The 15,295-nt window shown below is 37.3% G+C and overlaps 1 protein-coding gene across 2 annotated transcripts in view; it reads right to left on the bottom strand.

Moving 5' to 3' along the window:
* The window catches only part of ATP7 (copper-transporting ATPase 1), a 260,566-nt gene that overhangs the window by 138,345 nt on the left and 106,926 nt on the right, over positions 1-15,295 (bottom strand). For both annotated transcript variants that reach the window (XM_090372608.1, XM_090372616.1), the window contains exon 9: positions 13,032-13,172. In XM_090372608.1, coding sequence (XP_090228734.1) covers positions 13,032-13,172 — 141 coding nt within the window. The remainder of the gene's footprint in view (positions 1-13,031; positions 13,173-15,295) is intronic.

The following is a 15,295-nucleotide window of genomic DNA, read 5'->3' as shown; positions in this document are numbered from 1 at the left end:
GGCCAAAAACCCAGAATGAAGGCAAAAAACGACATGAGGTTCTCTGTTTCTGTGATGATCAATATATGCTAAGTAATTTAAATCTAAACTAAATATAAACCAGCATAGGCCAAATATAAATCGAATATAAATAAATCGAATGATGATAAAAGTTAAGAAAATTTAGAAATATTAGAATCAAAGGTAAGAAATATAAGTAAAAAATAAAAATGTAAGCACATATTAATCATCGTTGACCCAACAGAGAACGTAATTTAATGATTAAAATAAGATTAAATATATATACTACATATTGACCGTATCTAGGACATAATGTAATAGTCGTCAAAATAATATGTGGTGCCCCCTATGTGATGGATACGGTAAAAATAAATAAATAATTAAATTAACGCATAGAGAAACATGCAGATAGTAAGAAGAAAAACTAAAGGAGTAGGAATAATAGAACCTGAACTCCACAAAGGCGAAAAATAGTGGTATAGATAATAAATAGTTTCTCTTACGTCCTCGGATTGCCCTAATAATTTCGGAGAAATAAAAATAAAGAGTGTAGGACAGTTTAAAGACATTACAAGATATAAGTTGTGGCTTGGGTATGCCCGGGATCGCAAACCCGTTCGTATAGTAGGACCCTGAGCTGAATTTGCATGTTATCTCAGCGTGAACTTAAGTAAATTTAAATGATTTTAACTATATATTTAAAAAAAAAAAAAAAAAGTGATACACTGTAATTTGCAAGCCGGTGGGTACAAGTTTTCTACGCCGTAAGACACCAAGAATGCAAAGTGTATCCTATGTACATATATACATGGCACTAAATATGACAATTATATTGAAAATTATATTGAAACTACGGGTTCAGAAAACAAATTTTTGAAATTAATTATGCTTATCGCTTTCCTGAAGTGAAGTAGATTGTCGGTAAAAAGCGATTATAATTTTTTTCTACGCCGTAAGACACCAAGAATGCAAAGTGTATCCTATGTACATATATACATGGCACTAAATATGACAATTATATTGAAAATTATATTGAAACTATGGGTTCAGAAAACAAATTTTTGAAATTAATTATGCTTATCGCTTTCCTGAAGTGAAGTAGATTGTCGGTAAAAAGCGATTATAATTTTTTTTTTTTTTTTTTTTGCGTTTTCTTAGGTTCCTGATGGTATTATTATTGGATTGATTTACTTTTTCTAATAATTCTTTATATTATCCTTAATATTATATATATATAAATATATATATATATATATACAGAATATTATTAGAAAAAGTAAATCAATCCAATAATAATACCATCATGGATCTAATAAAACGCAAAAAAAAATTATTAATTATTTATTAATTAATAAATAATTAATAATATTAATAATAATTAATAATAATTAATAAAAATTATTAATTATTTGTTTATTTTTACCGTATCCATCACATAGGGGCACCACACATTATTTTGACGACTATTACATTATGTCCTAGATATGGTCAAATGTAGTATGTATTATATATTTAATCTTATTTTAATCATTAAATTATGTTCTCTGTCGGGTCAACGATGATTAATATATGCTTACATTTATATTTTACTTATATTTCTTACCTTTGATTCTAATATTTCAAAATTTTTCTTAATTTTTATCATCATTCTATTTATTTATATTCGATTTATATTTGACCTATACTGGTTTATATTTGGTTTAGATTTAAATTACTTAGCATATATTGATCATCACAGAAACAGAGAACTTCTTGTCGTTTTTTGCCTTCATTCTGGGTGGTTGGCCCCAGCTGAAGTCATCTAGATTGTCGGTAAAAAGCGATAATAATTTTTTTTTTTTTTTTTTTTTTTTTTGCGTTTTATTAGATCCATGATGGTATTATTATTGGATTGATTTACTTTTTCTAATAATATTCTGTAGACATTATGGGGTATTGCATGATTGCTCGCAACTGCATTAACCCATAAATATTAGTTATTGTCTTTTTAGTTATTGTTTTTTTAACTTTCTTTCTTTCCTTTTTTATCACTAATATAACTATTAATATATATATATATACACACACACAGATAGCCCTTGCTTTGTGCTGGTCCGATTTGTGCTGATTTGCAATAGTGCCGATCACTAACCACAAAGCCATTTTTATATTTTATTTATTTTTGCAATTTTTTTATAAATTGAAAGTTTAAAATCATCAGACAATTTATCGGCATCATACTGTGCTATGTACATGCACTGTTCACATGATTTAGGACAATCTGAGCCAATCAGCAATTAGCAATGAGAGACGAGAAAGATTCCCGCCCTCAAAGTAGCCACTCGTGGATGCCGGTGATAAAGGTCCATGCGGTGAAGTATTCAGTTGATTGTTGTTTACGCAAGTTACACGTATTGGAAATTTATTATGTTGACATTTTTTTATTGATTATGCCATTAATAAAAATAGTGATATCCATGTGCAGTTTTTGCCAATTGTGTTAAAAAGTTTTTACTTTAATAGAATAAAGAAATGCTATGTCTGATAAAAGAAATTCATTGAATCCTAGTGCAATATTCGGAGGATGGAATCTGGTGAAAGCTGCCCTAATGTTGTAGGGCATATGAATATGCTTCCATTGACTATTACTGCAACTATGAGGAATGCTAAAAAAATAAAACAATCGATGCAAAGTGGTAGGAAAAAATTTTGGTGCACAGAACATAACCCTATGATTTCCGATTGACTCCATTATATAAAGGGTTCCATTTGCACCTGTCTTCCCAGGAACCTAACCCCGACGTAAATCGAGGGCTACCTGTATATATACAAGTTAGTAGTCATGAAGGGCAATGTGTTAACATTACGGTACCAGTAACGCTAATTATGGAGAACAAGGGGCGAACGCAACTGAAATCGCTATCATGGTGAACAAAGAAGGAAGCTAAGACAAAGGAGAAGTAATAAGGAATAATAGGAATTAATAAGAATGACTTAGTGTTGTTTGTCCTGTGACTTCAGCACCTTTTTCGAGGGCCAGCCGCCGAAATACACGCTGCATGTGGTACACATGAAAAGTAGGTAAAGTTTGTTTAAGGTAGGTAAAGTCAGTTAAAATAATTTTTTAATTTTAATTATGAGGCGTGCATATATTTCATGGATGACCCGACAGAGGCTGGAAGTATAAAAGAATAAATAGTAGGTGGTAGATGACTTACATCAACTGGTGAAATACCCCCACTTTGCTTATTGGAGGCTTGAAGTGGTGAAACCCATGTTTAGTCTTTAGAGCAAAGTTTCCAGCACCCCCCCCCCCTCCCCCCATACTTCTCCAACCCATGCATGGTACTAAGTACTATAGGTTTTGATACCTTTCGTGTTTGGGGGTTTCATAAAGAAAAAAAAAAAAAAAAGAATAAAAAGAATAAAAGAATGAAAAGCAAGAAATAGGATAACTTACTGGGGTCATGGCATTCTGTACTGCTGTGGAGAAATAAAGTGTTTAGACTGAATGTGGGCTACGGTAAAAATTTAAAAAAATTTTCCCAATTTCTTACACCAGGGGTCACAAGCTTATACCATATACTGTAGCCCACATTCAGTCTAAACATTTTATTTCTCCACAGCAGTATAGAATGCCATGACCCCAGTAAGTTATCCCATTTCTTGATTTTCATTCTTTTATTCTTGTAATTCCTTTACTTCCAGCCTCTGTCGGGTCAGCCATGAAATATACGCGCGCCTCATAATTAAAGTTAAAATTAAAAAATTATTTTAACTGACTTTACCTACTTTTCAGGTGTACCATGTGCGCCGTGTATTTCATGTCAGAAACAGAGGCTATACCCGCTTATTGCCATTTCCTCCTTTGATTTTGGTGCCTGGCCCTCGAAAAAGGTGCTGAGGTCACAGGACGATTTGTTTGTTGCTTTTTAGGAGCATTAGCAACTAAGGCCATATTGCTCCGGGATATGCGGTGGTCATTCCCTGACCTTTCCGCATCCTCCGTATTTGGTGGTGACGGGCTCGAACCCCGGTCTAATCAAGAAGCGTGTGCTACGCGCTGCTGCTCCTTCCCACCTGGCTACGGAGGCGCCCTCACAGGACGAACAGCACTAAGTTATTCTTATTAAATCTTATTATTCCTTATTACTTCTCCTTTAACTTAGCTCCCTTCTTTGTTCTATGATAGTGATTTCAGTTCCGTTCGCCCATTGTTCTCCATAATTAGCATTACTAGTACCGTAATGTTAGCACATTGCCCTTCACAATTACTAACTTACGTAGCAATTATGGTTGTTGGGTACTTTCTGCATATGGCAGTGTCCCAGGTCCATAATCCATTATTATTATTTTTATTATTAATAATATCTTAAACTGTTGCTTCCTTTAAAACATATATATTTTCTAAACTATAAAAAAAAAGGATAAAAATAGAATGCAAGTAGAGTGAAAATGCGGATTATGAACGAAGTAAATGTGTCTCTCTGCCACCCCCTCCTCGCCTGGTGGGTTCCCCACTGCCAGCTAATATATCCCATCCCCAGAGGGGGATGGGCAGTTTGACCTTCCTACCGGATTCGACAAGACATGGACTTGACAACCATCACCAATGAAGACATACTGTAGCTTTGCTGCCAACATGCCATTTGGCAATCTGAACTAAGTACTCTAACCTGGTTCCCTTTAAAACCCCATCCCCAGGCAGGGGAGGGAGGAGGCGGGTCTCTGTCTCCTCCCGTCCCTGCCTCCACCATACTTTCCCTGGTGGGGCTTGCCCCACTGACTTCTTTGGGGATGCCTATCTATTGTCCCCATCCTTCTACCTGTTTCCCCCCAGTCTCCAGTCTCCCCCCCCACTCTAACTAAACCAATCGAGTACACCCCTAACAATGCTGCTAAATTCAAATCAGCGTCAAAAAATTCAACTGCATTCTCATAAACCTCTTTCGGCCTTTCCAAATTCTAGTGTTCATCCCCCCCCCCTTTTAATACAGGTAGTTCTCGACTTTACGCGTTAATTCGTTTCTAGCGCGCACTTATAAGGCGCAAACTCATAAAGCAGGAATTTCTTTCCCATAGACAAAGTTAACAATAGGAGTTACGTTCTCAACAATGAAATTAGTTAGCTAATTAGTTAATGTTTAAACAATGACTGATTTATCCAAAGAAATGAAAAAGTAGCCAGTAAAATCAAGAAAATTATAATAATAAAGAAATTATTTATGACTTACAACTGTTAAAGAATGTTTATTCTTTATCATCATCAACTAAATGGCATACTCGTTGATCACTCATTATTGGCTCAGCACTCGGTTTGTTGCACAAGGAGTCGTCTTCTTCAGAAATGCTTCAAGAGGCATTTGTTTCCAAGATAATCTTCTCTTTTCTTTATAAATTTCAATAGCATGCATAAGCATTTTTTAACAAAATGCACAAATTGAAACTAACGTGATTTGCGCAGAGTAACTAGTTTACGAAGCTTAAAAAAAAAAAAGGAATGAAGAGAAGATTCTGAAAATGTATTTGTTTTCTATACGATTGAAGATTTTAGTAAAGTGAAAACACGTTTCACCATAATAAAGTAAAAACCCACACAATTCCAGCTATCAATATTTTCTCAAATGCAATAAGATAGAGTTTACTACCTGTTTATAATTGCTTGCAGTAACAGAAAAGTCCAATAAACCAGAAAGTTCAAATTGTTCTTATTGTTTTATGGTCGTGACCTCCAGAAACGTGCTTTAGAAAAATATCACAAAGGCATTCAAATTTGATTCTTATAACAGGAACATATGATAATGATGAAAATGTAATGCGTTTAATGATTTGAATGCAACTTAGAGAGTTACATAGCGAAAATTTCAACTTCCAAGGTCTTGGAATGAATTACCAAAAAAAGTGTTATTGGGTTCACATTACAATATTTTCGTGATATGATGGTAACGGATTAATATTGTAAAACAGGGTACAGTGAATCGTATAGCTACACGCATGTTTGAAATGCAGTATTTGTGAATGTTTAACATTCATTTTTTGCAATTAATTTTCAATTTTGTTGATATTTGATACTTGAAAAAAAAAAAAAAAAAAAAAAACTCAAATCCGGGAACTGCCTGTATGTGTATATATATATATATATATATATATGTGTGTGTGTGTGTGTGTGTGTGTGTGTGTGTGTGTGTGTGTATATATATATAATATATATACAGGGTGTTTCAATTAAACGTTTCAGAACTTCTAAGAGGGGTAGGGTACATCCTGACAACTCGAAATCATATAGCAATGTGGGGTCGGAAATGCTTTCCTGAAGCGGTGTTGTACACAGAAGCACCATAAAGAAAAGAGACCGTAAGTGAGAAATCGTTTTAATAATACATGAAAAGAAGCAAAAGGTACATGGATTAAAGTAAGTGTTCGAAGTTTCTTCCACGGGCTACAATGCACGCCTCACATCTCCGACGAATGGACATCCGAACATTCTGGAATACACCAGGCGAATTTCGAATTTCTTCGGCAGCTACTGCGATTCTTGCAACCAGCTCCTCAGCATTGTCAACAGGGGTGTCATAAACTAGCGATTTCATATGACCCCAGAAATAAAAATCAAGACATGATAGGTCGGGTGACCGAGCAGGCCAACGCACGGGACCACCACGTCCGATCTACTGTTGACCAAATGTGACATCCAGGTAGTTACGAACATCTCCGCTATAATGGGCAGGGGCTCCATCGTGTTGGAACCACATTGTCTGTTGCGTCGATGCAGAAATCTGTTCATCTCTCAAAAGTTGTGGCAATACTTGCTGCAGAAAGATCAAGTAGATAGGTCCGGTTAGACGACACGGTAACAGGTAAGGTCCGATGAGGTGATCTCCCATAATACCGGCCCATACATTGACCGAAAATCGAATCTGTGCTGCACGACGTCGTATTGCATGCGGGTTCTCGACCACCCAGATATGGTCGTTATGCGTGTTGAAAATTCCTTCCCTTGTGAAGGATGCCTCATCGGAAAACAACACTTCAACAGGAAAAAGGGGATTTGTAGCACATTTTCCAAGGTACCACTGTGCGAAAGCAATACGAGGTGCATAATCCTCCGGTTGCTGTGTCTGGACACGCTGCACGTGAAACGGATGCATGTCTTGTTCTCGGAGAATCCTCCAGACGCTGCATTGGGAAACCCCGACTGCGTTTGCTAGACTTCGTGTACTCGTTCTTGGATTCCCCTGTACATGCTGCAGCACATTCTGTTCGACGGCTGGAGTCCGTGCTGTTCTTACCCTGTCCCTGTCAGCTCTTTCAAATGAACCTCTCTCAGCTAACCTCTGGTGCAGTCTTGCAAAGAAATTATGACTGGGAATACGCCTCGTCGGATATCGTTCCGCGTACAAACGCTGTGCGGCTGGCCCACTACAATTTGCAGCCCCGTACGCCAAATGCATATCGGCTAACTCTGCGTTCGTGTAATCATCCATCCTACTAACTTGGCGTTCTTGTTCAAGAAATTCGAAATTCGCCTGGAGTATTCCAGAATGTTCGGATGTCCATGCGTTGGAGATGTGAGGCGTGCATTGTAGCCCGTGGAAGAAACTTCGAACACTTACTTTAATCCAAGTACCTTTTGCTTCTTTTCATGTATTATTAAAACGATTTCTCACTTACGGTCTCTTTTCTTTATGGTGCTTCTGTGTACAACACCGCTTCAGGAAAGCATTTCCGACCCCACATTGCTATATGATTTCGAGTTGTCAGGATGTACCCTACCCCTCTTAGAAGTTCTGAAACGTTTAACTGAAACACCCTGTATACAGTGCATTCCGGTTATTTGGGCCACCGGTTAATCGGGGCAGCCGTTTATTCGGGGCAAATCTTAAAAAACAGAACCCAATCGAGAAAATAGCCGGGGTTTACTTCGCTTGGGACAAATGAATTGGGACAAAATGCCGTTTAATCGGGGCAGGAGACCTCAGTACTGGAGATTACCCTGCGATTGTCGCCGACCGTACCACGTAGTTCGGTCGGATTTCTGGAGATCACAACCATAAGACAATAAAAACAATTATCAGTCACCTGTTTATTGGGCTTTTCTGTTAGTGCAATCTATCATAAACGGACAGTAAATTCGATCTTATTGAATTTGCGATAATACCGACAGCTGGAATTCTGTGGGTTTTTATGGTGAAATGTGTTTACACTTCCATGGAATCTTCAATCATATAAAAAAAAATAATTTTCAGAATCTTCTCTTCATTCCTATTTTTAAAGCTTTGTAACTCGTTACTCCGTTCTCACTTGCGGCGCATATTGTGTTACTTGCAATTTATGTTTGCTGTGTTTTTTGTTATTGATTGCTTATCTTTTTACTGTTTTAAATTTTAACCGCCACCCACAAATGTCAGTGAACAGAAATGTCAACTAGTTTAGTTAGTATGTACATATTACAGTGCGTATTAATTATTCCGAGTTTCACGTATATTCTTCCGAATTTCACGTATCATTTAATTTTTTTAATTGGTAAGGTAATAAAGAGTAAATTTGTGCTTAATATCCTATTTTCGCTAATTAGAATCGCTGTTTAATTGAATTAAAATTCAATTCACGAACGTGATCACAATGACCGGCGCTTTATACACATCGTATTGTGAACGGTATTTTACTATGGTGAGTTCGTCGTAACGTGATTTGATTGTACAGTGAACCAATTGTAAAGGGGGGGGGGTACATTGTATTTTTAACTATTTACGTGAAACTTCGGATAATTAGGGCAGCCGCTTAATCGGGCCAAAATGCAATAGTCCCGATGTATCCCAAATAACCGGAATCGACTGTATATATATATATATAGGTCTTGCCTCTGAAATCCTTTGAAATTAGGTGGTGGAGCTCGCCAGAGTACTTAAATAATCTAATGGGTGCCTGACCTGCCTCCTTATGGCAAAGTGTGGGCAACAGTGGGTCCCAATGGCTAAATGGTGAGAGAAACAACAGAACATGACACTACACAACAAGCCACTCTGCACACTTTTTAAACCTCTGGCCTCCACAGAGTTCTGTGTCACTTACAAAGAATACAACGCAGAGATGGGAAAAACCCCTGGTGCTATTAGACAACTAACACACTTTACACACACACAGTAGGAAAATCAGTGTAATATAAACATATTACATAATATACACATTTATACAAGAAATGTTCATGGATTCCTAATTAGCATTAGTAGAGGCATATGATGCAAGAAAGCAAGCTTATGCAGCATCAGCCAAAAAAAAAATAAAACACTTCCACTTCACCCCCCTCCGTTTGTTCAAAATACATGTCCAGCTGAGCCTTAAATTTATTTAGGCCATGAACTTCCACAACAAGGGATGGAAGTCTGTTCCACCAACCAATTACAGGCTGGCTAAAGGCAAATTTCTGCACATCTATCCTACATCTGTCTTTCCTCAATCTGAATTTATGCCCTCTCAGGTGATTATTCTGAGCAAGAGGAAGAATCCCATCGGCATTGAGCATGCTCAAACCATTCAAGGCTTTATACACCTCTATCAGATCACCTCGCCGTTGCCTAGTCTCCAGACACTGTAATTTGCAGAACTTAAGCCTTTCTTCATAAAAGCAACCCTTTGTTCCATTCACTAATCTTGTTGCCCTTCTCCGTACTCGTTCCAGCAGCTCTACATCCTTCTTGAAATGAGGCCTCCAGACCTGTATACAGAACTCTAGGTGTGGCCTGACCATTGCCTTATACAAGGGAATAATCACCTCCTTATCCCTGCTAGAAAAATTCCTGTCCAGCTGAGCCTTAAATTTATTTAGGCCATCAACTTCCAAAACAAGGGATGGAAGTCTGTTCCACCAACCAATTACAGGCTGGCTAAAGGCAAATTTCTGCACATCTATCCTACATCTGTCTTTCCTCAATCTGAATTTATGCCCTCTCAGGTGATTATTCTGAGCAAGAGGAAGAATCCCATCGGCATTGAGCATGCTCAAACCATTCAAGGCTTTATACACCTCTATCAGATCACCTCGCCGTTGCCTAGTCTCCAGACACTGTAATTTGCAGAACTTAAGCCTTTCTTCATAAAAGCAACCCTTTGTTCCATTCACTAATCTTGTTGCCCTTCTCCGTACTCGTTCCAGCAGCTCTACATCCTTCTTGAAATGAGGCCTCCAGACCTGTATACAGAACTCTAGGTGTGGCCTGACCATTGCCTTATACAAGGGAATAATCACCTCCTTATCCCTGCTAGAAAAATTCCTGTCCAGCTGAGCCTTAAATTTATTTAGGCCATCAACTTCCAAAACAAGGGATGGAAGTCTGTTCCACCAACCAATTACAGGCTGGCTAAAGGCAAATTTCTGCACATCTATCCTACATCTGTCTTTCCTCAATCTGAATTTATGCCCTCTCAGGTGATTATTCTGAGCAAGAGGAAGAATCCCATCGGCATTGAGCATGCTCAAACCATTCAAGGCTTTATACACCTCTATCAGATCACCTCGCCGTTGCCTAGTCTCCAGACACTGTAATTTGCAGAACTTAAGCCTTTCTTCATAAAAGCAACCCTTTGTTCCATTCACTAATCTTGTTGCCCTTCTCCGTACTCGTTCCAGCAGCTCTACATCCTTCTTGAAATGAGGCCTCCAGACCTGTATACAGAACTCTAGGTGTGGCCTGACCATTGCCTTATACAAGGGAATAATCACCTCCTTATCCCTGCTAGAAAAATTCCTGTATATCATTGACAAGACACCATGAGCTACTCTTGCAGCTCGTCTGCACTGCTCAGAGAACTTCAAATCTGCCCGCACAATTACCCCCAGGTCCTTTTCATTCTCTACCACTGTCAGTGTAGTACCACAGAGTTGATGCGTTGCCCTGGGATTGCTGTTTCCCATATGTAATACTTTACATTTGTCAATGTTAAACTTCATTTGCCACCTCTCAGCCCATCTGCTCAACCTTTCCAGATTCTGTTGCAGCAGCATAGCGTCAGTAGTGTCCTTAACAACGCTGCCAACCTTTGCATCATCTGCAAACTTGGACATTAAGCTTGATATACCATTATCAATATTATTTATAAATACAGAAAACAATAATGGACCCAACACTGAACCCTAAGGGACTCCACAAATAACATTAGTCCACGATGAGCAGTGTCCATTGATTACCACTCTCTGTCTTCTCCCCCTCAACCACCCTTTATTCATAGCAGCAATTTACGTCCAATGCCGCACTGCTCCAATTTGTGCAGCAGTCTTCCATGTGCAACAGTATCAAAAGTCTTTCTAAGATCCAAGTATATAATATCAAAGTTATTCCTGCATCCAGTTCTTTTGTGACTACATCGTATTATCCAATCAAATTGGTCAGGCAAGACTTTGCAACAGTATCAAAAGTCTTTCTAAGATCCAAGTATATAATATCAAAGTTATTCCTGCATCCAGTTCTTTTGTGACTACATCGTATTATCCAATCAAATTGGTCAGGCAAGACTTTCCCTTAACAAAACCATGCTGTGTCCGAGCTATAACTGAAGTCTTGTCTAGATGATCCTGCAGTGCTTCTTTAACCAGTGCCTCTATTAATTTTCCTGGAACAGAAGTTAAACTCACAGGTCTATAATTACTTGTGTCAGCCTTTGATCCTCCTTTGTGAATTGGGGTCACATTTGCACATCTCCAGTCTATGGGTACCTCCCCTGAGTCCAAGGAAGCTCTCATAATTATGGCTAAGGGTTTGCTTACTTCCTTTGCTGCCTCCTTTAATATAACTGAATAGGTCCCATCCAGCCCAGGTGCCTTTCTTGTGTTTATCTTCAACAATTTCTCCTCCACTTTACTCTCAGTTATTACAAGATTATCTAACTTACTGCCAGAGTTGAATACACCTCTGGCATTCCCCTCGCTGAATAACTCCTCGTGTGAATGTCGATGCAAAATATTCATTTAGTTTGTTAGCTACCTGAGCAGGATCATCAACAGTTGAACCATCGATAACAAGCGGACCAATCTGATTCATCCCCTTCCTTATGTAACACGTACTTGTATGCAAATTTTACAAAGTATAATTAGATGGTGAACATCCAATCTACTGTTTTTCTTTAAAGAGGATAAAGAATGAACACAAGTCTAGAATACTGTAGACAGCTGAATGAAATTTATCTTGATTTGCAAAACATATTAACTTTACAGAATCTACCAAACAGGCTGGATTTCCAGTTGTCCACATGACATGCATGCAAGGATCACTGAGGATATCGAGCCTCTCAATGATCTCGTGACATACAAGGATTATCAAAGGCATCAAACCCTCTCTAACAGACAGCTAATAACTTATATATTTTAGATTACTCACTTAGTATTTCAGTCCTGGTTTCAATTCTGACAGCTCTACCATAAGCATTCATTTAGCCTTGTGAGAGATACAACAACATTACAAATCAAAGAGCTAATTTTGAATTAGGAGTATACAATTTTGAGTTAGCGGTATGCAAATTAACATTTAAAGCATTAAAATGTCATCTAAAATTTGAAGGTCTATTTATATGGCATGTATAAAATCATAAACTTGAATTATGAAATCATAAACTTGAAGTATGTGCTTAAGGTTACAAAAACGTGATTTAAGAAAAGAAATAATAATTGTTGGATTTATATTGGTCCAATTTTAATGAAATTGAGGATGGACTAACAAATCTCTTTAAAAGGCCCAAATATAAAAGTTTATGAAAATTCATCCACTAGAAGATGAGCTTTGAGTTATTTTATGCAGATGGATGGACAGACGTGATAATAGGTTCATTATGCTTATATGCTAATGCACCTAAAAACACGGGGGGAGGGACAGAATTTGACTTAGCAAAGTTATGATTACATACAAATTTTCATGGCAAAAACAGAAGCCAACTTTTATGCTGGAATATACAGTAACCAAGTTTTGCTACTTGTTACTTATTAGTAGCTATTCTACTTTTAAATTTAAAAAGTTTATTTAACAAAATCAAGGGTACACTAACAACTTTTAACACCAACTTACTTTTAAAATATCTCCTCTCTGAACTAAAGCAACATCAATCTGTTTTTCTGAGATTACTTGACCACTATCATCCAGTTTTGCAAGAGTAGCTTCAGTAGCTTGGAGGGACATGAGTTTGGCTAATGCTTCTGAGGTTTTTCCCTAAAACAGAGGAAATATATATATTTTTTTTGTTATGATTATTTGTTCTCTTCTTCTAGTATATACAAACATTTAATAATGGGGGATACTGTTATGGCATTTAAATAGCAAAGATTTAAATAGCTTAGTTTTGCACTGTGATTTTAGCTGAAAATTTATTGATAATAAAGTCTTAAAAAGAAAGATAGATATGTGGACATGGTAAAGGAAGTGAAGTTCTACTAGGGAGGGGTGGGATGATATTCCACTTCAGGAAACTGGTAACTATATAGACTGCAAGAGTTGAAATTTCATTTTGACAGTTGGAACATTTGGACCTGATTCATACAATATTAGCTACCTGTGCTAAAGCATGGGGAGCTAATATTTTCTTTTTAATGTGTCTTTGGTTCAAACTGTGTGACAGATTCTGAATGGTGAATTATCAGATGTCCTGGGTACATTTCTGTACTTTGCTGGGATAAAACCTTTACATCATTTGAGAATGCCACTGTAAAGAAATAAATTTTTCAGTATTTTTACTCACCAGTCAGGAAACATAATCAGTTGGTTCATATATCATTGTTGCAGGAGGTAAGATCCTAGCACCACCTGACTATTTAAACCATTATTGTATTATTTCTTGAGTGTGAGACTGCGAAAAAAAAAAAAAAAAAAAAAACCCCACTTAAAATGGACTTTATTGAATTGCAAACAAAACACAAGAAGAGAATACTGGGATCTCTTGAAGGATTTCAGAGTGTTTGATGATATGGAGATTTTGTAGCAAGATGATCTTATTCCAAGTGGTGTTGTAACTGACTTTGGAAGAAGGGTCTTGGAAATTTGCTTGGATATTATACCGACACATCCATATAGTAACACCGAAAAAGAATTTGAAACATCAGCTCTACATGAAGGAAACTGCAAAACTGTAGAGGTGACTAAGAAAAAGGAAAAAGGACGGAGTCACAAGAGTGACTTGAAGAATCAAGTCACAGCTAGTAAAACTCCTGGAAAGGAGAGGATTGACGACAGTGGGAAGAATAAGGTGTGTATAACACAAATAACTAACAAGAATTGGGAAGATGTTATATCTGGGGTAGCACAGTCACCTTTCCACTACAAATCGTGCTTGTGATGAGTTAGATCACAAGTGGTTGACTTTTAGACAGGGCACAAATAGTTGGTACTGAACATACCTTCGTACTTGACTCTGAATTAGATGTAAATAGTTTAGGGTCGGACAATTTCATGGAAGGAGTAGCACATGAACACACAAACTGGGATTCTTGTGATAGCATAGAGGCAAAGAAAAAAAAAACTGAAAACATGGCCAGGTTTGTTTACGCTCTGTGATGGAGCTCACTGGAATGCTCTGCAGTAGCATACGGCAATTTTTATTTGAAATGTAAATGGAATAAATCATAGGGATACAGCAGAAATCCTTTCAAGATAGGGTGAATTTGAAAAGTGCAATTAAACTGGAAGCACATATAATAAGAGTCTAAAAGAAAGTGTCGTGTTTGGAGCAAATGGCTGAAGAATATCAAACTCAAATAAAAGAATTACAGAGAGTGCAATCAGTGGAACAGGGTGAAACTGCAGGAATACCATCCTGTATAGTGATGCAGTCAAGGATCTTGGCTTTGGGAGACAATACAATTAAAATGAATCCTGGGACAGGTTTGGGGGATAATATGATCTGTTGAAGAATAAAGGGATAAATTTTCATGCTCTTGTTACTAAGGATGATTCTCATCTTAAAACAAGTAATGGCATTCAGAAAGCTGTCGGCAGAGTTTTGACAGGCATGCTAAAGTCCATAAGAATACGTAAGGTGAAGGAAAACGGCGAAGAAAGGTATTGTTAGAGTTAGAAAATGAAGATTACATTGATCGGATAAACAGAACAAGAGAATTATGCAGCTGGGGGTTCTCTTCGGAAAACCAAGGAGACCAGTCCCAAAATTAATAGTCTATGATGTGAAAGAGGACATAAGTAAGGGCAACTTCATGAATGACCTCTACAAACACAATTTAAGTTACACGAAGATGACAAAGATGGAAATGGAAAGCGAAATTTTAATCTGCTTCAACATCATTAATAAAGTTAAAACAGGTAGAAACTGGGTATCACGGTGC

This window comes from Mastigoproctus giganteus, chromosome 1 (genome assembly GCF_048544385.1).
Source record: "Mastigoproctus giganteus isolate SK-2022 chromosome 1, ASM4854438v1, whole genome shotgun sequence".
Taxonomy (NCBI): Eukaryota; Metazoa; Arthropoda; class Arachnida; order Uropygi; family Thelyphonidae; genus Mastigoproctus; species Mastigoproctus giganteus.
This window is presented reverse-complemented; position numbering and strand designations above follow the sequence as displayed.